Source organism: Procambarus clarkii, chromosome 25 (genome assembly GCF_040958095.1).
Source record: "Procambarus clarkii isolate CNS0578487 chromosome 25, FALCON_Pclarkii_2.0, whole genome shotgun sequence".
Lineage (NCBI taxonomy): Eukaryota > Metazoa > Arthropoda > Malacostraca > Decapoda > Cambaridae > Procambarus > Procambarus clarkii.
In genome coordinates this window covers 16776344-16800343 of record NC_091174.1, presented here as the reverse complement: position 1 = coordinate 16800343, position 24000 = coordinate 16776344, and the positions used below count along the sequence as shown (strand labels likewise).

The following is a 24000-nucleotide window of genomic DNA, read 5'->3' as shown; positions in this document are numbered from 1 at the left end:
CACACACACACACACACACACACACACACACACTTAGGTGACTCTAATAGGTGAATACACACACACACTTAGAATGAGAATTAGAAATTAGAATTAGAAAGAACTTTTTTAGGGTCAGAGTTGTTGACAAATGGAATGCATTAGGCAGTGATGTGGTGGAGACTGACTCCATACACAGTTTCAAATGTAGATATGATAGAGCCTAGTAATCACAGGAACCTGTACACCAGGTTCCTGAGATTATCAATCAATACAATTGATTGACAATTGAGAGGCGTAACCAAAGAGCTCAACCCCCGCAAGCACAAAAAGGTGAGTATAAATAGGTGAGTATTCACTCACTCTCATCTGCCTTGGTCAATGAACATCTGCATACTAGTGCCTCTTGTGTTGTATACTGAAGAATATAAAATGGTTACATGTTTCGTTATAGCACACAGTTTGTGACCAAAGAACACTAACAAGGGACAGCCATTGTCTATTGTATAACATGAATGAGAGGAACCCATACGCTCTAGATAAAAGTTATTGAAAGCTGTTTGGATTTTACTTTTTTAATTTTGTGTATTTACAGTGAATGTAATTTATGAATGTGTGTGTGAATGTATGTGAATGTGTGTGGTTTGGTGTCTGGCTGTGAATGTGTACCTGTACTCACCTAATTGTGCTTACAGGGGTTGAGTTTTGGTTCTTTGGTCTGCCACTATGATCAACTGGACTCTTATCATGATATATCGATGGTATAATTATTTATGATCTAACAACCTTTGTCACATCCCGTTCCAGCACATTCTTCCTTACCTCACCACTTGTAATTTCAAATTCCTCCAGGGATGCTCAGTATAAACCCGCCGCCACTCAGTTAAACATCTTTTCCTTGCTCTGTTGTGAAACCTCCTGGAAAATCCTGTTGAGTCTCTCACTCTTCTTGACATTCTCAGTGAGCCTGTCCGCTCCTGTTCTCAATTTAATTTTTCGTTCTTTTACTGATGTTGTCGTCCTCATGTGGCTGTGACACAGTTTGGGTTGGGTCTTTGTTGTATTTGCTATGTTGTTGTCACACTGTCTCTCCACTTCTCACACTGAGGTACTTATTCCTGGCCCTCTGGTATCTTCCTCTGCCCTTTGGTCTTGTGTTATTCCTGTAGGTTCTCCATGCCTTTGTGCTTAGTTGTTTGGCCTCCTTACATCCCTGATTAAACTATGGGTTCTTTGCATTTCTTTCTCCACTTTGAAACAGGATAAATTTGTCTACATGGGCTAGGCGGTAGAGCGACGGTCTCGCGTCATGCAGGTCGACGTTCAATCCCCGTCCGTTCAAGTGGTTGGGCACTATTCCTTTCCCCCGTCCCATCCCAAATCCTTATCCTGACCCCTTCCATGTGCTTTAGTGTCGTAATGGCTCGGCGCTTTCTCCTGATAGTTCCCTTTCCTGACACTTTGGATGATGATGTCCATCATGTCTTGTACAGTCTTTTTTTCTGACTTCTGTTTCCCATGGGATTTCCTGCTAAGAATTTTCTCCTCGCTTTGTAATTTCCCCTTCGGCATGTCAGCATTTTGTGTTCTGGTCCCCTTCTTGAATAATTTATTCCTACTAACACCCGGTACTCAGATGTCAATACATTGTGATCACTCATTCCAATAAGGGCTTTTACAGTTTAGTTTCCCTTATGTCTGGGTTGTTCAGAGTGAATATTAGGTTACGTCTAGCTAGTTCCTCACTACCTTTCATTCTCGTGGGTCCCCTCCCCCGGACATATTGGCTTAGAAGGTTTCAAGTTGCCACGTCCAATACTTTAGCTTTCTATCATCTATCCCGGATCGGTGTTCAATCCCCGACCGCCCATGTGGTTGGGCACCATTCCTTTCCTCACGAACCATCCCAAATCCTTATCCTGACCTCTTTCAAGGGCTTTATAGTCGTAAAGGCTTGACACTTTCCCCTGATAATTCCCTTCCCTATCTCCTCCCCTCCCAAGGTGGGTCTTTGTTCTACCAGTCTTTCCATCATTGGAGACTTCCATGATAAGAAGCCGGGATAGATTCCTACTAGAGGCAGAGGTTGGCTTTTCTATTACAGTAATATTTGCCATGTTTCTTTTTTCTGTCATGCTCTTGTCTGGTTCTTCTGTTAGTGGAGGGTTATATATCATTACTACTAATATCTTTGATCCAGTCTTATGGTACTTGTTATTTAATCTTTCAACTCTTTGAAGCCTGAGATAGCCATCTGCTCAAAACTCCCGTCCTTTCATATCAGCAGGGCCACTCCTCCATCCCTTCCTTCCCTCTCTCTTCTACAATGTAGTCCTGTGGATACACTTCATTCATTATGAGAACTGACAATTTTTGCATAGTTTCTTCTTGGGAACTTCCACCAAGTTCACATTCTTTATTTGTTATCCCATCTATGTTTGGATACATTACTTTGAAGCTAACGTTCTCCTGTACAATCCCACTCTCACTCTTTTTGTCATTTCCATTGGTGTAGAAGGTTGCTGTGTTGGGTTATTGTATGGTGAGGAAGAAAATGGTGGCTGGGGGAAGGGAGAAGCTAGATGAAGGGCTAAGGCGAGAGGTTATCTCGAGATGATTTCGGGGCTTTAGTGTCCCCGCGGCCCGGTCCTCGACCAGGCTTCCACCCCTAGGAAGCAGCCTGTGAAAGCTGACTAACACCCAGGTACCTATTTACTGCTAGGTAACAGGGGCATAGGGTGAAAGAAACTCTGTCACTTGTTTCTCGCCGACGCCAGGGATCGAACCCGGGACCATAGGATCACAGTCCAGCGTGCTGTCCGCTCGGCCGACCGGCTCCCTAATTAACTCGGGGGGGGGGGAGTTAATTTTTGCCTATAATTACATGGTGGGGAGCAGAGTGAATGCATGTTAATGTATTACTATTCGTGGCTGCAAAATTGAGGTATTAGCTCTGGGAATCCACGAAACATAACAGTAGTCCTACGGTTTCCCAACGTCAAGAAACTGTCGTACTAAAGTTCCCTATCCTAGCATACCAGTGGACCCAAAACAGAAAACGGGACAGTGTGTCAATTCTGCAAGCCACTGCCATTTTCTAATGAACAAATCCACAAGGGCCGTGACGGGGATTCGAACCTGCGTCCGAGAGCATCCCCGACGCTGCCTTAATCGACTGAGCTACGACATGGTACAAGGTATACTCCTTTTACCATGTCGTTGCTCAGTCGATTAAGAATGTAACAACTCTTGTATATATCTCAAAAAAAAAAAAATTAAGGCAGCGTCTGGGACGCTCTTGGACGCAGGTTCGAATCCTCGTCACGGCCTTTGTGGATTTGTTCATTTGATGCATCACGCAATTGTGATTTCTGTGTGCCATTTTCAAGTATGACAATTTTCGTCTTTGGGAGAGTATACGTCAAAGTGCGACGGTCTACTAGGAGGACAGGTTGCGCGTGCACGCACGCACGCGCGCACATTACCAGTTGAGAGGCGGGACCAAAGAGCCAAAGCTCAACCCCCGCAAGCACAATTAGGTGAGTACACACACACACACACACAGACACAGACACACACACACACACGCACGCACATTCCCAGGAAGCAGCCCTTAGCAACTGTCTAACTCACGGGTACCAATTTACTGCAAGGTGTACAGGTGCATTAGGGTGAAAATCCTAAGGGTTCGAACCCGAACTCTTAGGACTACAACCTTCGAGCGTTGTCCACTCTGCCACTAGGCCCCAAATGTGTGACTGTTAATTTGTAACTCTTCAGCGCTTGTACCAAGAGTGTTCCACAATCCAACAAGGTGACGCAATTAGAAAGTAGAAATCGGTACTATGGAATGTGGACAAATCGGAAAAAGAGTTTCTTCTTACGTTGCAAAAGGCAAATACAGCTAAACTAATGGGACGGACTAAAATGCCTAAATCTGTATTCTCTTGAGCGCAGGCGGGAGAGATACATAATAATTTACACATGGAAAATATTAGAGGGGCTGGTCCCAAACCTGCACACAGATATTACACCACATGAGACCAGAAGACATGGCAGGATGTGCAGAATACCCCTGTTGAAAAGTAGAGGTGCAACAGGTACTCTGAGAGAGAACTCTATCAACATCAGAGGCCCGAGACTGTTCAACACGCTTCCACTACACATAAGGGGCATAACTGGCCGACCCCTCACAGTGTTCAGGAGAGAACTTGATGAACACCTTCGGAGGATACCTGATCAACCAGGCTGTGATTCATACATCAGGCTGCGAGCAGCTGCGTCCACCAGCCTGGTTGACCAGTCCAGCAACGAGGAGGCCTGGTCGAGGACTGGGCCGCGGGGACGCTAAGGCACGAAATCATCTCAAGGTAACCTCAAGGTAAGGCCTTAGGCCCATCGGGGTTTCTCTGGCTAAGAGCGAGGACACCCGCGCAGTCAACCAAACCAATTACTGTCAACCTGTTAGCCTAATAGAGCGTCGCATTTTGACGTATACTCTTCCTAAGGCCATAAATCGTCGTACTAGAAAATGGTAGCGGCTCGCGGAATTGACACTGTCCCGTTTTCTGTTTTGGGTCCTCTGGTAGGTTAGGATAAGGCCACTTTAGTACGACAGTTTCTTGACGTTGGGAAACCTTAAAGAGACAGCGCTGCCACCAGTACAATTGGCAGCTTAGCCGTCTAGCCGAGTGACGGGCACACCAGACAGCTGACGGGGTCTAACAGCTGAGTGGACAGCGTTTCGGGTTCGTAGTCCTGAGGTTCCGGGTTCGATCCCCGGTGGAAGCGGAAACAAATGGGAAGAGTTTCTTTCACACTGATACCCCTGTTACCTAGCAGTAAATAGGTACCTGGGAGTTAGACAGCTGCTACGGGCTGCTTCCTGGGAGTGTGTATAAAAAAGGAGGCCTGGTCAAGGACCGGGCCGCCGGAACGCTAAGCCCCGAAATAATTTCAAGATAACCTCAAGATAACCACCGTTCACTGCACAGTTTTCTCGATGTGCCACTCCGCAAAAAAAAAAAAAAAAAAAATCCAAAACAGAAACGTAGGACCCCTCCCCCCACCCAAATAAACAGTATTTTTGCACCTAACCGATGCTTAGAAAACATCAACATTACAGTTCTCAAATGTTTACACACACACACACACACACACACACACACACACACACACACACACACACACACACACACACACACACACAGGCAGGAGTAAAAGGGAAGGTGCTCCAGTGGATAAGGGAGTACTTAAGCAACAGGAAACAGCGAGTAACGGTGAGGGGGAGACATCAGAGTGGCGAGATGTCACCAGCGGAGTCCCACAGGGCTCAGTACTTGGACCCATCCTGTTTCTAATATATGTGAACGATCTTCCAGAGGGTATAGACTCATCCCTCTCAATGTTTGCTGATGATGCAAAAATTATGAGAAGAATCAAGACGGATGAAGATAGACAGAGACTACAGGATGACCTGGATAAACTGGAGGAATGGTCTAAAAAATGGCTGCTAAAGTTCAACTCGGGAAAGTGTAAGGTGATGAAATTAGGCGAAGGGAGCAGGAGGCTGAACACAAGGTATCATCTGGGAGGGGAAATCCTGCAAGAGTCAAATAGAGAGAAGGATCTGGGGGTTGATATCACACCGAACCTGTCCCCAGAGGCCCACATCAAAAGAATATCATCAGCGGCATATGCTAGACTGGCCAACATAAGAACTGCCTTCAGAAACTTGTGTAAGGAATCTTTCAGAACCCTGTATACCACTTATGTAAGACCAATCCTGGAGTATGCAGCTCCAGCCTGGAGTCCATACCTAGTTAAACACAAGACAAAGTTAGAGAAGATTCAGCGGTATGCCACCAGGCTCGTCCCGGAACTGAGAGGATTGAGCTACGAGGAAAGGCTAAAGGAGCTGAACCTCACATCCCTGGAAAACAGAAGAGTAAGGGGAGACATGATAACCACCTACAAAATTCTCAGGGGAATTGACAGGGTGGACAAAGACAAACTCTTCAGCACGGGTGGGACACGAACAAGAGAACACAGGTGGAAACTTAGTACCCAGATGAACCACAGAGACGTTAGAAAGAATTTTTTCAGTGTCAGAGTAGTTAATAAATGGAATGCACTAGGAAGTGATGTGGTGGAGGCTGACTCCATACACAGTTTCAAATGTAGATATGATAGAGCCCAGTAGGCTCAGGAATTTGTACACCAGTTGATTGACAGTTGAGAGGCGGGACCAAAGAGCCAAAGCTCAACCCCCGCAAGCACAATTAGGTGAGTACACACACACACACACACACACACACACACACACACACACACACACACACACACACACACACACACACACTCGCAATTGCAACGCTTTGGCGAAATCAGTTACAAAATGCGAGGCTTGGGGTGAGCGCGTGGAGGCCGGCGCGCCGCACCGACCTGCGTTCAGGTATTCGAGTGAGTGAATGTGTTACAAGCTATGCCAAGCGGTCGGCGCCAAGAATGCAGTCAGTGGACGTTGAGCGGAAGCGCATGTGCAGTGTTTAGGGTCTTTCCTTCCCTCGTCTGGCAGTGCACGCCATCACATACAGGCCACACCACCACTTGAGAATTTTTTCTAAAGAACGGCTTTAGAACCACTTTAGAACAGATTTTAGAATTTCCAGAAGTAGCTACAATCAGAAGCTAGTAGCTAGAAAATTTTAGAATGAAAACCAGCGATATCTTGCAGATACTGAGAGGAGTAGGCCCGTCGTGCTGAGAGAGGAACACCCCGTCGTGCTGAGAGAGGAACAGCCCGTCGTGCTGATAGAGGAACAGTTCCGTCGTGCTGAGAGAGGAACAGCCCGTCGTGCTGAGAGAGAAACACGCCCGTCGTGCTGATAGAGGAACAGTCCCGTCGTGCTGAGAGAGAAACAGGCCCGTCGTGCTGATAGAGGAACAGTCCCGTCGTGCTGATAGAGGAACAGGCCCGTCGTGCTGATAGAGGAACAGTCCCGTCGTGCTGATAGAGGAACAGCCCGGCGTGCTGAGAGAGGAACAGCCCGGCGTGCTGAGAGAGGAACAGCCCGGCGTGCTGAGAGAGGAACAGGCCGTCGTGCTGAGAGAGGAACAGGCCCTCATGCTGAGAGAGGAACAGGCCCCTCGTGCTGAGAGAGGAACAGGCCCGTCGTGCTGAGAGAGGAACAGGCCCCGTCGTGCTGAGAGAAACAGGCTCCTCGTGCTGAGAGAGAAACAGGCTCCTCGTGCTGAGAGAGGAACAGGCCCGTCGTGCTGAGAGAGGAACAGGCCGTCGTGCTGAGAGAGGAACAGGCCCTCATGCTGAGAGAGGAACAGGCCCCTCGTGCTGAGAGAGGAACAGGCCCGTCGTGCTGAGAGAGGAACAGGCCCGTCGTGCTGAGAGAGAAACAGGCTCCTCGTGCTGAGAGAGAAACAGGCTCCTCGTGCTGAGAGAGGAACAGGCCCGTCGTGCTGAGAGAGGAACAGGCCCGTCGTGCTGAGAGAGAAACAGGCTCCTCGTGCTGAGAGAGGAACAGGCCCTCATGCTGAGAGAGGAACAGGCCCCGTGTGCTGAGAGAGGAACAGGCCCGTCGTGCTGAGAGAGGAACAGGCCCGTCGTACTGAGAAGGAACAGGCCCGTCGTACTGAGAGAGGAACAGGCCCGTCGTACTGAGAGAGGAACAGGCCCGTCGTGACGATAGAGGAACAAGCCCGTCGTGCCGAGAGAGGAACAGGCCCGTCGTGCCGAGAGAAGAACAGGCCCGTCGTGCTGAGAGAGGAACAGGCCCGTCGTGCTGAGAGTGGAACAGGCCCCGTCGTGCTGAGAGAAGAACAGGCCCCGTCGTGCTGAGAGAAGAACAAGCCCCTTCGTGCTGAGGGTGGAACAGGCCCGTCGTGCCGAGAGAGGAACAGGCCCGTCGTGCTGAGAGAGGAACAGGCCCGTCGTGCTGAGAGAGGAACAGTCCCGTCGTGCTGAGAGAGGAACAGTCCCGTCGTGCTGAGAGAGGAACAGGCCCTGTCGTGCTGAGAGAGGAACAGGCCCCGTCGTGCTGAGAGAGGAACAGGCCCGTCGTGCTGAGAGAGGAACAGGCCCGTCGTGCTGAGAGAGGAACAGCCCCGTCGTGCCGAGAGAGGAACAGGCCCGTCGTGCCGAGAGAGGAACAGGCCCCGTCATGCTGAGAGAGGAACAGGCCCCGTCGTGCTGAGAGAGGAACAGGCCCCGTCGTGCTGAGAGAGGAACAGGCCCCGTCGTGCTGAGAGAGGAACAGGCCCCGTCGTGCTGAGAGAGGAACAGGCTCCGTCTGTGGGAACCGACCTGTGAGATTTATATTTATTTAAATTATATGAATTTATATTTACGTTAATTCGTATACTTCGATAGCAATTTGTATAATGATAAGTGGACTGTATTTCTGCAATAATTTCATAATCTCACAAATCGATCCTCTACACATTAGGAGGGGTTTATATTAAATGAATTTATATATATGCAGCCAATCAAACTACAGTATTAACTACACACATTGAAGAGGTTCCTTATCTTATAGTACAGCAGGTTAGTCCACCAGGTATAACTAGGGTGTAGACACCACATTTTCCCTCTTTGAGGTAGCTTCCATCACCATGGTAACTGATGCACAAAGCATGCTTCCTCGTCCTGACCTGTCAAAAGGGCGCTAGCTGTGAAGCCAGAATCCTATATATGACAGGTATATCAGAGAAAATACTGTACATGGAACAATGAAGACCTGGCTTAATTACCTTTAGTTTGAGGCTACCACGTGCTCTAACTGGGTCACCCTATATAATGACATTAATGGCCATAAATGAAAGATACATGGGTTTCGGAAGAACACTTAACTTGATTTGTTGACAGCGTGTTGATAATGGTACACCTTTGGTTTCCATAACACTACGTCCAAGTAAAATTAACAGGAGCCGAATTTGCTCCCGTGAGCCTCTGGTCTAATATAACAATGGCTGCCCTCCCTCACCCTGACGCCTAGCTTACATTGTCCAGATGTCAAAAAGTGATAGAAGGGTCACATTTACTCTACTTTAATATTGATAATTAAGTTAATTTATATGAAATGTTTTATGATGGTAAAGTCCAAAGACTAATGTATTTAAGAATAATTCCCACCATAATAAGAGGTGAATATATAATAGTGTGTGGTGATGATATCCCGTTTTCTATAGACGGTAATTCCACTACAAGTTACGTTTTCTATGGGTTAACTTGTTTATACAACACAGCTATTATTATCTGTCTGTGTGATATTATTATATGGTGTCGGATTTTCCGACACCGTCGTGCTGAGAGAGGAACAGGCCCCGTCGTGCTGAGAGTGGAACAGGCCCCGTCGTGCTGAGAGAGGAACAGGCCCGTCCGTCGTGCTGAGAGAGGAACAGGCCCCGTCGTGCTGAGAGAGGAACAGGCCCCGTCGTGCTGAGAGAGGAACAGGCCCCGTCGTGCTGAGAGAGGAACAGGCCCCGTCGTGCTGAGAGAGGAACAGGCTCCTCGTGCATTAACCAGACCAAAATAGCCACGTGATTATAGCGGTCTGGATGACACGTGACGGGAAAGGCGGTCTGAAAGTCACCTGAAACACCACACACAAAACATCAACAGGTAGATCATGTCTTCTTACCCGATCATAAACATATTCCTCATGGAAAACGTAATTAGGAATCACAGTCCCTCTAAAAAATGACGTCTACAGTACGAATTCTGACAATTACAAAATAATCTAATGAGTTCTCTCACTCCTATAATAGCCATGAAATATTATTTACCCTAATATGCCTAAATATGCCCTAAATTACCCTAAATATGCCCTAAATTACCCTAAATATGCCCTAAATTACCCTAAATATGCCCTAAATTACCCTAAATATGCAGCCGAGATGACAAGGATTCTAACTCTGGGCTGTCCTTCACATTGACCGTGGAACTGTCGACAGTACTGAGTTAACACCATAAAAGAAAACAAAAGTCTTCACCCGGATGTATTCTGTACAAAAGTTCAAAAAAAGAAAGTTAGTTAAGAGTGAATTTGCGAGTCCCTTGACCGATCTTTTTATTAAGTCCCTCGAGAGATGATCCGAGACGAGCCACAAGGAGAGAGAGAGAGAGAGAGAGAGAGAGAGAGAGAGAGAGAGAGAGAGAGAGAGAGAGAGAGAGAGAGAGAGAGAGAGAGAGAGAGAGAGAGAAAGAGAGAAAGAGAAAGCAAGCCTTCAAGGGTCGTCTCCTTCTGACCACTGCACAGATCCACGACTCAATCCCTTCCCTCTGTGATAAAACATATATAGACCTCTAAAACGTGTGCATAATATGTATTTTGCAAGGCTGCATTTAGAATGATACACCTTGATCATACCTTGATGATTTCGAGAGTTCTTTACTCCCCGAGCCCGGCCTGGGGGGTCAGGCTTGACAAGATATGTGTCAATTTTTGTGTTTTTCTTATCATCTCTACATTCGAGAAAGGACTAAAATGATAGCATGAGCAGCCGACTGCGTCAGGACCTTCGCGCCTCCACCACCCACACTCACTCAAGTCTGTGACGGAGGCAGACCTCTGCCTGGCTCACCAGTGACTCGTCTGCAAGGTCACGTGCTGTGTACAGTCTCTTCTCACGTGTACAAGGTCACGTGTGTTGTGTACAGTCTCCTCTCACGTGTACAAGGTCACGTGTGCTGTGTACAGTCTCCTCTCACGTGTACAAGGTCACGTGTGCTGTGTACAGTCTCCTCTCACGTGGACAAGGTCACGTGTGCTGTGTACAGTCTCCTCTCACGTGGACAAGGTCACGTGTGCTGTGTACAGTCTCCTCTCACGTGGACAAGGTCACGTGCTGTGTACAGTCTCCTCTCACGTGTACAAGGTCACGTGTGCTGTGTACAGTTAACTCTCACGTGAACAAGGACCAGCACGCTCGGGGCCAGACTAAACGGCATAGTTTCACACTGATTAATAAAACAAGACTTTTCCGCGTATATATCCGTGTCCCAGCAGGAAGTGTTGCTGCTGGCTCCTGAGGCTGCTGTCTCCTGCTGCTGCTGGCTCCTGCTGCTGCTGGCTCCTGCTGCTGCTGGCTCCTGCTGCTGCTGGCTCCTGCTGTTGCTGGCTCCTGCTGCTGGTGGCTCCTGCTGCTGGTGGCTCCTGCTGTTGCTGGCTCCTGCTGCTGCTGACTCCTGCTGCTGCTGGCTCCTGCTGGCTCCTGCTGCTGCTGGCTCCTGCTGCTGCTGGCTCCTGCTGCTGCTGGCTCCTGCTGCTGCTGGCTCCTGCTGCTGCTGGCTCCTGCTGCTGCTGGCTGATGCTGCTGCTGGCTCCTGCTGCTGCTGCTGCTGGCTCCTGCTGCTGCTGGCTCCTGCTGCTGCTGGCTCCTGCTGTTGCTGGCTCCTGCTGCTGCTAGCTCCTGCTGCTGTTGGCGCCTGCTGCTGCTGGCTCCTGCTGCTGATGGCTCTTGCTGCTGCTGGCTCCTGCTGCTGCTGGCTCCTGCTGCTGCTGGCTGATGCTGCTGCTGGCTCCTGCTGCTGCTGGCTCCTGCTGCTGCTGCTGTGGACTCCTGCTGCTGCTGGCTCTTGCTGCTGCTGACTCCTGCTGCTGTTGGCTGCTGCTGCTGCTGGCTCCTGCTGCTGCTGCTAGCTCCTGCTGCTGCTGGCTCTTGCTGCTGCTGACTCCTGCTGCTGTTGGCTCCTGCTGCTGCTGCTGGCTCCTGCTGCTGCTGCTAGCTCCTGCTGCTGTTGGCTCCTGCTGCTGCTGGCTCTTGCTGCTGATGGCTCTTGCTGCTACTGGCTCCTGCTGCTGCTGGCTCTTGCTGCTGCTGACTCCTGCTGCTGTTGGCTCCTGCTGCTGCTGCTGCTGGCTCCTGCTGCTGCTGCTAGCTCCTGCTGCTGTTGGCTCTTGCTGCTGATGGCTCTTGCTGCTGCTGGCTCCTGTTGACTCCTGCTGCTGCTGCTGACTCCTGCTGCTGCTGCTGGCTCCTGCTTCTGCTGGCCGATGCTGCTGCTGGCTCCTGCTGCTGCTGGCTCCTGCTGCTGCTGCTGGCTCCTGCTGCTGCTGGCTCCTGCTGGCTCCTGCTGCTGTTGACTCTTGCTGCTGTTGACTCCTGCTGCTGCTGGCTCTTGCTGCTGCTGACTCCTGCTGCTGTTGGCTCCTGCTGCTGCTGCTGGCTCCTGCTGCTGCTGCTAGCTCCTGCTGCTGTTGGCTCCTGCTGCTGCTGCTGCTGCTGGCTCCTGCTGCTGCTGCTGCTGTTGGCTCCTGCTGCTGCTGCTGCTGGCTCCTGCTGCTGCTGCTGCTGGCTCCTGCTGCTGTTGGCTCCTGCTGCTGCTGCTGGCTCCTGCTGCTGCTGTTGGCTCCTGCTGCTGCTGGCTCCTGCTGCTGCTAGCTTCTGCTGCTGCTGCTAGCTTCTGCTGCTGCTGCTAGCTGCTGCTGGCTGATGCTGCTGCTGGCTGATGCTGCTGCTAGCTCCTGCTGCTGCTGCTGGCTCCTGCTGGCTCCTGCTGCTGCTGGCTCCTGATCCTACGTTCATTACAGTTTCCAAACACCCACTACACACTCCATACACCCACTACACGCTCCATACACCCACTACACTCTCCATACACCCACTACACGCTCCATACACCCACTACACTCTCCATACACCCACTACACACTCCATACACCAACTACACTCTCCATACACCCACTACACTCTCCATACACCCACTACACACTCCATACACCAACTACACTCTCCATACACCAACTACACTCTCCATACACCCACTACACACTCCATACACCAACTACACTCTCCATACACTCACTGCATACCATCACTGCACACTTCACTCCATACCTTCACTACATTCTCCCAATCTCGCTTCATGCAGGTCGGCGTTCAATCCCCGACCGTCCAAGTGGTTGGTCACTATTCCTTTCCCCCCGTCCCATCCCAAATCCTGATCCTGATCCCTTCGAAGTGCTATATAGTCGTGTTATACTTCAAATTCCAAGACGGTTGGTGTATAGACAATCCTGTAGTCAGTGTGCCCATGACCAGTCGGTCGAGCGGACAGAACGCTGGACTTGTGATCCTGTGGTCCCGGGTTCGATCCCGGGCGCCGGCGAGAAACGATGGGCAGAGTTTTTCACCCTATGCCCCTGTTACCATGCAGTAAATAGGTACCTGGGAGTTAGTCAGCTGTCACGGGCTGCTTCCTGGGGGTGGAGGCCTGGTCGAGGACCGGGCCGCGGGGACACTAAAGCCCCGAATTCAACTCAAGATAACCTCAAGATATGACGTCATTTCTCAGATCAGCGCAGTAGCCGCTTTCAAGTAGGCCGCTAGTACCACACAGGCCTAGATAAGAATAGGACCTCTGGACCTTGGCGTGCCGGTTATATATTCTATTACCATAATCAATAAAGTCCAAGAAGTCAGACTGTGTATCTCTTCAGACCCAAACAAGATCCAATCAACAACCGACCAAGAGGCACGAATACTGGTGGCAGCGGTGGGATGTTTACATCTGGAGGCGACAGTGGCGCTCCTTGTGGGAATGTCCCGAAGCTTGAGCTGACGTCAGGGACTGTTGTGACGTCACGGGCTGCTGTGACGTCACGGGAAGGCGACGTGGATGTTGCAGAGGCGATGACGTTGTTATGATAACGGCGAAAGAGCACATGTGATATGCTGAAGTGTAGACAGATGTTCACTGATGGGTACTGGAACAGTAGCGACGTGGCGTCGGTGTGTGGCGTCACTAGTCAAACGCAGGATAACAGTCGTAATGGCTTGGCGCTTTTCCCTGATAATTCCCTTCCCTTCACTGCAGATAAACTACATTCATTACAAGATAACTAGATTCCCTACTGTTAAGATACACTTCAGGTAGACTACACTCACTACATGTAAATTGCTTTCACTACAGGTAACATGCACTCAGTAAATGTAAATTTTATCCACTACAGGTAAACTTCAGTCACTGTAGGTACACTCACTGAAAGTAAACTACACTCACTGCATTCATAACGGAATACTTTTAATTAACTCTGAACTAGGACAGTGGTGCCATTAAACAAAATGTTTAATGACGAAATGCACGCTGAGGCAAGTCTGTAGGGCGTGGCAGGCAGGTAGGGTGTAGTGATGTTAGGATGTGGCATACAGTGTAAGCTAACAGGGTGTAGTGTGATGCTAGGGTGTGTTGTATGGTGTATGATACTAAGGTGTGGTGTATGGTGTAATAGGTTGTTCTTTTGCCGTGCACTTCAGCTTCATACACATAAGGAAATCACACTAACTTGCTGTATCAACGAGAAAATCAATTTAAACAATGCGGGGGGAGGGGGGGGGGATTCGAACCCTTGACTTGGGTACGTCCAATTAGCCATACATCTTACCTCTGGACCACAACATGGTTTAAGTTATACACATGAGATTCCACTAAATTCTGTGGATTCAGTGGAATCATATTGACAGGTCTATTAGAGGTTCTCTCGTGCCAGGGCGACCGATGATTTTAAGTACAGTGGAACCTCGATTCAGCAAACCTCGAGGCAGTGAACATCGATTCAACGAACCTCGATTCGGCGAATCTCGAGTTGAACCTTTCATTTTCCATGCCAGATTTACTCACCAGATTCAACGAACAAGAGTTCGCTGAAGCCAGGGATGTTTATATTTGTTTACGATGTTGGGACCCAGTTCACAGCTGGAGGCAACATGTCTGATTATAGTTTGGGGCTTTGGAAAAGCCACTTTTTCAAAATCAAATTCTGTGCTTTTTTGTTGCTATTTCAGGAGATTTTTGTTCAGTAGAATTTAAGCCCCTTTTCATCTGAAAAGGAAATTTCAAAGGTTTGGTCATAAGAAATTTGCTAGATATGTTTAAATCTTTTTACACAAGGGTTCTCTTGGTTGTTGGTCTTCATATGACAGGTTGAAATTATAATCTTGCTCAGTCAAATCAGCCCATAGAGCATGGGAAATATTAGGGTGCGAATGGTAATACTCTTAATATGGCTCCAGTCACATTTTAGATTATATTAGTTTGCCGTTTTTTTTGTAAGGCATTTAAAATTTTGTTGTTGGGCGTTTTGCATTTTTTCGGTTCCGTGTTTTGGATTTTTTTTGCTTTCTGTTTTGAAATATTTTTATAGGTTTGGGAATTTTTTTGTTACGCGGTTTTGAATTGTTTTTGTTGGGCGTTGGATTTTATTTTTGGCCCGCGATAGGTAGCTTTTAATATGACTCCAATCACGTTTTAAAATATTTTCATACATGATCAACATTGCAAGAAATAGTAAAGGCGTTTGGGAAAGTCTTTGAGCATATTTAAAGTCAAATTCCAAGGTTCATTTTAATTTTGAAATACCCCAGTTTTCGTTCAGAAATATGTCCTTTTTTTCTTTGAAAATGAGGTTGCAAGACTATGGCATGAGAAGTAGCCTAGATGTAGTAAAATCTCCTGCAAAAACAGGTTAACTTGGTAGTTGTCCTTCAAATGACAAGAATAAATTAATATTTCGCTCAGTGAAATCAGCCCACACAGCGTGGGAAATATTTAGTGTATGAATGGTAACTCTCTTAATTCGGTTCCAGCCACGTTTTTGGTGATTTTTGTAGATGGCCTCAACCTTATAAGTCACAGCTGGAGCCTTGGGAATGCTACTGAGAGGTATTTAAAACTAAATTCTATGGTTTGTTTTCATCTTGAGTTGCTATCCATGTTAGTTTTATAAACTAACATATGCTATATGTTAGTTTTGCGGCCGTGAACTTGATAAATAAGCAAGATGTGGTTAAAGTTTTAACCTCATTTAACTACTAATTTGTTAACCTTAATAGATAACACACTTGGTAGGTGTCTATTATAGGTTGAAATTTAAATTTTGTTAAGTGAAATTAGCCCATAAGGTTATCTTGAGATGATTTCGGGGCTTTTTAGTGTCCTCGCGGCCCGGTCCTCGACCAGGCCTCCACCCCCAGGAAGCAGCCCGTGACAGCTGACTAACACCCAGGTACCTATTTTACTGCTAGGTAACAGGGGCATAGGGTGAAAGAAACTCTGCCCAATGTTTCTCGCCGGCGCCTGGGATCGAACCCAGGATCACAGGATCATAAGTCCAGCGTGCTGTCCACTCGGCCGACCGGCTCCCTTGGGTGTGGGAAATGCATCCTGTACGCATCTATTGTTACAACGAATCCCTTTATAATGAATTGGAGTTGTTGCCACATAGTTCGTTGAATGGACGTTGTACTTCCATTCGTACCTCGATCGCCCGAACATCACGTTCGAACCTCACACACAAACACACAACTTCGCATCCCGGCATCACGTACTAACCTCACACGTGTTCCAGCATCACGTACTAACCTCACACGTGTCCCAGCATCACGTACTAACCTCACACGTGTCCCAGCATCACGTACTAACCTCACACTTGTCCCAGCATCACATACTAACCTCACACGTGTCCCAGCATCACGTACTAACCTCACACGTGTCCCAGCATCACGTACTAACCTCACACGTGTCCCAGCATCACGTACTAACCTCACACGTGTTCCAGCATCACGTACTAACCTCACACGTGTCCCAGCATCACGTACTAACCTCACACGTGTCTCAGCATCACGTACTAACCTCACACGTGTCCCAGCATCACGTACTAACCTCACACGTGTCCCAGCATCACGTACTAACCTCACACGTGTCCCAGCATCACGAACTAACCTCACACGTGTCCCAGCATCACGTACTAACCTCACACGTGTCTCAGCATCACGTACTAACCTCACACGTGTCCCAGCATCACGTACTAACCTCACACGTGTCCCAGCATCACGTACTAACCTCACACGTGTTCCAGCATCACGTACTAACCTCACACGTGTTCCAGCATCACGTACTAACCTCACACGTGTCCCAGCATCACGTACTAACCTCACACGTGTTCCAGCATCACGTACTAACCTCACACGTGTTCCAGCATCACGTACTAACCTCACACGTGTTCCAGCATCACGTACTAACCTCACACGTGTCCCAGCATCACGTACTAACCTCACACGTGTCCTAGCATCACGTACTAACCTCACACGTGTCTCAGCATCATGTACTAACCTCACACGTGTCCCAGCATCACGTACTAACCTCACACGTGTCCCAGCATCACGTACTAACCTCACACGTGTCCCAGCATCACGTACTAACCTCACACGTGTCCCAGCATCACGTACTAACCTCACACGTGTCCCAGCATCACGTACTAACCTCACACGTGTCCCAGCATCACGTACTAACCTCACACGTGTTCCAGCATCACGTACTAACCTCACACGTGTCCCAGCATCACGTACTAACCTCACACGTGTCCCAGCATCACGTACTAACCTCACACGTGTCCCAGCATCACGTACTAACCTCACACGTGTCTCAGCATCATGTACTAACCTCACACGTGTCCCAGCATCACGTACTAACCTCACACGTGTCCCAGCATCACGTACTAACCTCACACGTGTCCCAGCATCACGTACTAACCTCACACGTGTCCCAGCATCACGTACTAACCTCACACGTGTCCCAGCATCACGTACTAACCTCACACGTGTCCCAGCATCACGTACTAACCTCACACGTGTTCCAGCATCACGTACTAACCTCACACGTGTCCCAGCATCACGTACTAACCTCACACGTGTCCCAGCATCACGTACTAACCTCACACGTGTCCCAGCATCACGTACTAACCTCACACGTGTCTCAGCATCATGTACTAACCTCACACGTGTCCCAGCATCACGTACTAACCTCACACGTGTCCCAGCATCACGTACTAACCTCACACGTGTCCCAGCATCACGTACTAACCTCACACGTGTCCCAGCATCACGTACTAACCTCACACGTGTCCCAGCATCACGTACCACACTGGCGTAGTCACTAACTGCAGTTGTGGCTGTTATTGTTGTTGGTATTGCAGTTAAAGCTGTTGGTGTTGTGGTTAATAACGATGGTGTTGTAGTTATTGTTGTTGGTGTTGTAGGTATTGTTGTTAGTGTTGTAGTTATTGTTGTTGGTGTTGTAGTTATTGTTGTTGTCAGTTGTGGTTATTATCGCTGTTGGTAATGTGGTTATTACTGTTGTTGTTGAGGTTATCAATGTTGTGGTTGGTAAAATAGTTGCTGTTGTTTGTTGTGGTTGTTATTGTCGAGGTTGAAGTGGTCCTCAAAATCCCTGCAATCCTTAACATGCCACACACCTTGCTCCCCTCCAATACCATGCTACGTCCTCTCGTACGTCGCATTTTGGCGTATAAATCCCAAATAAATGACGTATAAATCCTGTATAAATGATGTATAAATCCCGTATGAATGACGTGCAAATCCTTCATACATCATAAATGATGTATGAATCCTGTATAAGTGACGTATAAATTCCGTAAAAATCCCAAAACTGATGTGCTAAAAATCGTAGCGGCTCGCAAAAATTGACGTGACGTTCCGTTTTCTATTCGCAGGTCCTCAGGTTAGGTTAGGTTTGGTTAGGTTAGGTTTGGTTAGGTTAGGTTTGGTTTGGTTAGGTTTGATTATGGTTGTTGCAATTTAGTATGTCAGTTTAGGGACGTTGTGAACGCTGCAGAGGACGGGCTATACATATATCCATACCTCGTCTTGTAGAGAGTAAATGGGAATCGTCACTCCTGGTTGATGGGGTTCTGGGAGTTCTTCTACTCCCCAAGCCCGGCCCGAGGCCAGGCTCGACTTGGGAGTATGGTCCACCAGGCTGTTGCTGGGTGCGGCCCGAAGGGCCACATACCCACCACAACCCGGTTGGCTGGCACTCCTTGGAGGAAACAATCTAGTTTCCTCTTGAAGATGTCCACGGTTGTTCCGGCAATATTTCTGATGCTCGCTGGTAGGGTGTTGAACAACCGCGGACCTCTGATGTTTATACAGTGTTCTCTGATTGTGCCTATGGCACCCCTGCTCTTCACTGGTTCTTGCGAACATGGCGAACACAAGGGTCGCCATGGGATGTTCACAGGTTCTGCCGAACACAGGGTTCGCCATGGGATGTTCACTGGTTCTGGCGAACACAAGGGTCGCCATGGGATGTTCACTGGTTCTGGCGAATACAAAGGTCGCCATGGGATGTTCACTGGTTCTGGCGAACACAAGGGTCGCCATGGGATGTTCACTGGTTCTGGCGAACACAGGGGTCGCCATGGGATGTTCACTGGTTCTGGCGAACACAAGGGTCGCCATGGGATGTTCACTGGTTCTGACGAACACAAGGGTCGCCATGGGATGTTCACTGGTTCTGGCGAACACAAGGGTCGCCATGGGATGTTCACTGGTTCTGGCGAACACAGGGGTCGCCATGGGATGTTTTTAGTGCGAACGCAGTACACACTGGCGGCCTGGTGATGCTCCTCTGAACTAATACAATAAAGTATGTGTTAATGCTCCAGGTAGCATGTCAGATCACCATAACTGTGAGGTGGTGTGGTGGTAGTAGTGGTTAGTAGTGGTTAGTAGTACTAGTTAGTAGTGGTTATTAGTAGTAGTTGTGATTGTAGTTTACAATTTTTGTAAGCAGTATTTCTAAGCAGTAAACAGTACTGTTTACAATTTTACTAGTATGATGAGGTTAATCAATCCTCCTGAAAACGTGTATGTATTTTGTAGTAAGGAATGTTGGCACTGGACGAGGAGGAGAGCCTTATCCTGTCCTCTTGTGTACAGATTGGATGTGTTCTTCAACCAGTTAATGTTTAGTTAATGTTCCCAGTAAATACCCTGGGCCTTTTGTTTACTATGTTTACTCTCATGTCCTACCACACTCTCCCATGTTCCACCACACACATTCTCATGTTCTACCACACACACTCCTATGTTCTACCACACACACTCCCATGTTCTACAACACACACTCCCATGTTCTACCACACACACTCCCATGTTCTACCACACACACTCCTATGTTCTACCACACACACTCCCATGTTCTACCACACACATTCCCATGTTCTACCTCACACATTCCCATGTTCTACCTCACACACTCCCATGTTCTACCACACACACTCCCATGTTCTACCACACACACTCCCATGTTCTACCTCACACATTCCCATGTTCTACCACACACACTCCCATGTTCTACCACACACACTCCCATGTTCTACCACACACACTCCTATGTTCTACCACACACACTCCCATGTTCTACAACACACACTCCCATGTTCTACCACACACACTCCCATGTTCTACCACACACACTCCTATGTTCTACCACACACACTCCCATGTTCTACCACACACATTCCCATGTTCTACCTCACACATTCCCATGTTCTACCTCACACACTCCCATGTTCTACCACACACACTCCCATGTTCTACCACACACACTCCCATGTTCTACCTCACACATTCCCATGTTCTACCACACACACTCCCATGTTCTACCACACACACTCCCATGTTCTACCACACACACTCCCATGTTCTACCACACACACTCCCATGTTCTACCACACACACTCCTATGTTCTACCACACACACTCCCATGTTCTACCACACACACTCCCATGTTCTACCACACACACTCCCATGTTCTACCACACACACTCCCATGTTCTACCACACACACTCCTATGTTCTACCACACACACTCCCATGTTCTACCACACACACTCCCATGTTCTACCACACACACTCCCATGTTCTACCACACACACTCCCATGTTCTACCACACACACTCCCATGTTCTACCACACACACTCCCATGTTCTACCACACACACTCCCATGTTCTACCACACACATTCCCATGTTCTACCTCACACACTCCCATGTTCTACCACACACACTCCCATGTTCTACCACACACACTCCCATGTTCTACCACACACACTCCCATGTTCTACCACACACACTCCCATGTTCTACCACACACACTCCCATGTTCTACCACACACACTCCCATGTTCTACCACACACACTCCCATGTTCTACCACACACACTCCCATGTTCTACCACACACACTCCCATGTTCTACCACACTCTCCCATGACGTACCCCACACTCCCATGACCTACCACACACTCCCATGACCTACCACACACTCCCATGTTCTACCACACACTCCCATACATTCAACATATCTACCACAATGTAATTTACACCGTTTTGGTATTATATTTCTCGGGGCTGAATTGTATAGGTTATCTCATTCATCTACCTTCACTATAGCTAGCTTGCCAGCCTACATGGGTGACCTATGAGTTTTTTATATATATATATATATATATATAATTTAGTTGGCTAAGGGATGTAGGGGCAGCCTTCCCCTTGTCCCTTGTGGCCGTCTACTCTGAGGGGGGATTAGATGTATGGGGCGATTACTTACCATATGTGTCTCATTCTTGGGCTTGTTAAGGTGGCCAGGTAATATTACCGTCCCTTATTTTTACCATCTTCAACATTCACCAATTTATTATGTCTGCGTGTTTAATTTTTTTTTCTTTATAATTTTTCGTTTTTTTTTGGGGGCGGGGGGGAGGGGAACACCGTTTTTTGTTGTTTCCTAATTTTCCCTTGTAGCATTTTTATTATTAAATATATCACGTGTTAATACTACACCACATGTTATATCACGTGTTGGTGTTGATTTCTTTGCATACTGATTGTTTTACTGTGTTATATTGAACCTGGTTGGAGTGTAGTGTGTGTGGGTGTGTGTGTGTGTGTGTGTGTGTGTGTGTGGGTGTGTGGGTGTGTGGGTGTGTGGGTGTGTGTGTGTGTGTGTGGGTGTGTGTGTGTGTGTGTGGGTGTGGGTGTGTGTGTGGGTGTGTGTGTGTGTGTGTGTGGGTGTGTGGGTGTGTGGGTGTGTGGGTGTGTGGGTGTGTGTGTGTGTGTGTGGGTGTGTGTGTGTGTGTGTGTGTGTGTGGGTGTGTGGGTGTGTGGGTGTGTGGGTGTGTGTGTGTGTGTGTGGGTGTGTGTGTGTGTGTGTGGGTGTGGGTGTGTGTGTGGGTGTGTGTGTGTGTGTGTGTGGGTGTGTGTGTGTGTGTGTGTGTGTGGGTGTGGGTGTGTGTGTGTGTGTGTGGGTGTGGGTGTGTGTGTGTGTGTGTGGGTGTGTGTGTAACGGTTTAGGAAGTTTTTTTTATATATTGAATAATTTATCATAATAGCTCTGCTTTAATTCAAACTTGTTTTGTTCTCAAGCATGCTTCATGGACCTGCCTACTTCTTTCTTAACATACTTGGTTTAGTGTGAAACTTATTGCATGATTCCCCATTAAATGGGTTTAATGTGCAGGTAGCTGCATGATCTCTCATAATTCTTCCTCTGGGTAAACTTGGTTTGGTTTTTAAGCTTTTTTCATGGCTTAGATTATTTCAATATGGGTGTCAAGCTTGTGGTGAACTTGAGTACCTTGCATGCTTCCTGGTGGCGGGCGTCAGACTAACTCGGTGTTCTCTCTTCTGGTTCTCATTACAGCACTCTTGACAGGCACCCTGAGGACCTTCCAGCGACACGCCTGCGACGGCACCAGCCTCTCCCTTCAGTGCCCCATCAACACTACCATCGACATCACCTTCGCCAGATACGGCCGCCCGCGACAGGCTGAAGGGGGCGAGGAGGGCGGCGCCCACGGCCACGACCCATGCCCGCCACTAGCGCCACCATCCCTCCAGCAGCAGCAACTCAACTCAGTCTGCGAGTATTCCCACGAAGTGAATGTAAGTGCAGCCGCTGCTTGCCCTCGGGGACCTCTCTCACTGACCTCCCTCACACGGTCTCATTTTAAAGGAGTTAGACACAACATTTGCTACCGACCTCCTGAGTGAAATGCACTTCTGGCCATAATGTTCCGAGAGCGGTGTTGATTGGTCAATCGTGACACATTGAAGCGGAGATCGTGTGTGTATATATATATATATATATATATATATATATATATATATAATACTAGCAGTACCCGGCCACGCGTTGCTGTGGCTCAGCAACGCATGAGCGTTGCTGAGCCACAGCAACCGTCCCTGTCCCTTTGTCCTCCCCACCATTCTCTATTCCCCCATCCCCACAATCCCAAACTCCCGAGTCCCCTCGTTCTTCCTCACCATTACCCCCACCCTTGTCCCCTCGTCCTCCCAATGACGATTTATCAATGCAATCAGAAACATTGAAAGGGAATTGTAATATACTTAGTATAGCATGTGTGTTGCTTTTACATGCAACAGATGGCGCTGTTTTTCAAGAAAAGCATAGTTTTACCTGTCACAGGTGTGGCATCTATACTTTGGAAATGAAAGATAATGTAAACAACACAAAGTTACAAAATAATTCAATAAAAAATAAAATAAATTGAAATCTATGAAAATGAAATTTATCAATGCAATCGAAAACATTGAAATGGAATTCGTGACATATTTAGTATAGCGTGCATGTTGCTATAATGTGCAACAGATGGCGCTGTTTTTCAAAATCGCATGTTTTAACCTGTCACAGGGGTGGCATCTATATAGTAGGTATATAAAAAGGCGCGCCTATTCGAATGCAACGTTGTGTCAAAATTTCAAAGCAATTGGTGAAGAACTTTCGGAGATTACAGCATGTGTTGCTCTTACGACCAACATATGGCGCTGTTTTAAAAAAAAGCATGTTTTTTCCTGTCACAGGTGAGGCATGTATATAGTAGATATATAAAAACATGCGCCTATTCGAATGCAACATTGTCAAAATTTCAAAGCAATTGGTAAAGAGGTTTCGAAGATTTCCCTCACTTGAAAAACACAGTTTTTTCAGAAAAATCATGTGTTTTTTTTTACCGTCACAAACGTGACATCTATATAGTATGTATATAAAAATCTGGTCGGATGCGAATGGAACGTTGTGTGAAAATATCAAAGCAATCATTAAAGAACTTACGGAGATTAGCGGTTATGCACAAACGAACGTTTCCATTTTTATTTATATAGATATATCAAATAGTACATG

General features: G+C 47.8%; 1 protein-coding gene across 4 annotated transcripts in view; it reads left to right on the top strand.

Moving 5' to 3' along the window:
* LOC123756533 (uncharacterized) overlaps nt 1-24000 on the top strand; it is a 319015-nt gene that overhangs the window by 224013 nt on the left and 71002 nt on the right. For 3 of the 4 annotated variants that reach the window (XM_069331346.1, XM_069331347.1, XM_069331348.1), the window contains exon 3: nt 22501-22742. In XM_069331346.1, coding sequence (XP_069187447.1) covers nt 22501-22742 — 242 coding nt within the window. The remainder of the gene's footprint in view (nt 1-22500; nt 22743-24000) is intronic. The other variant, XM_069331349.1, reaches the window with a different exon arrangement.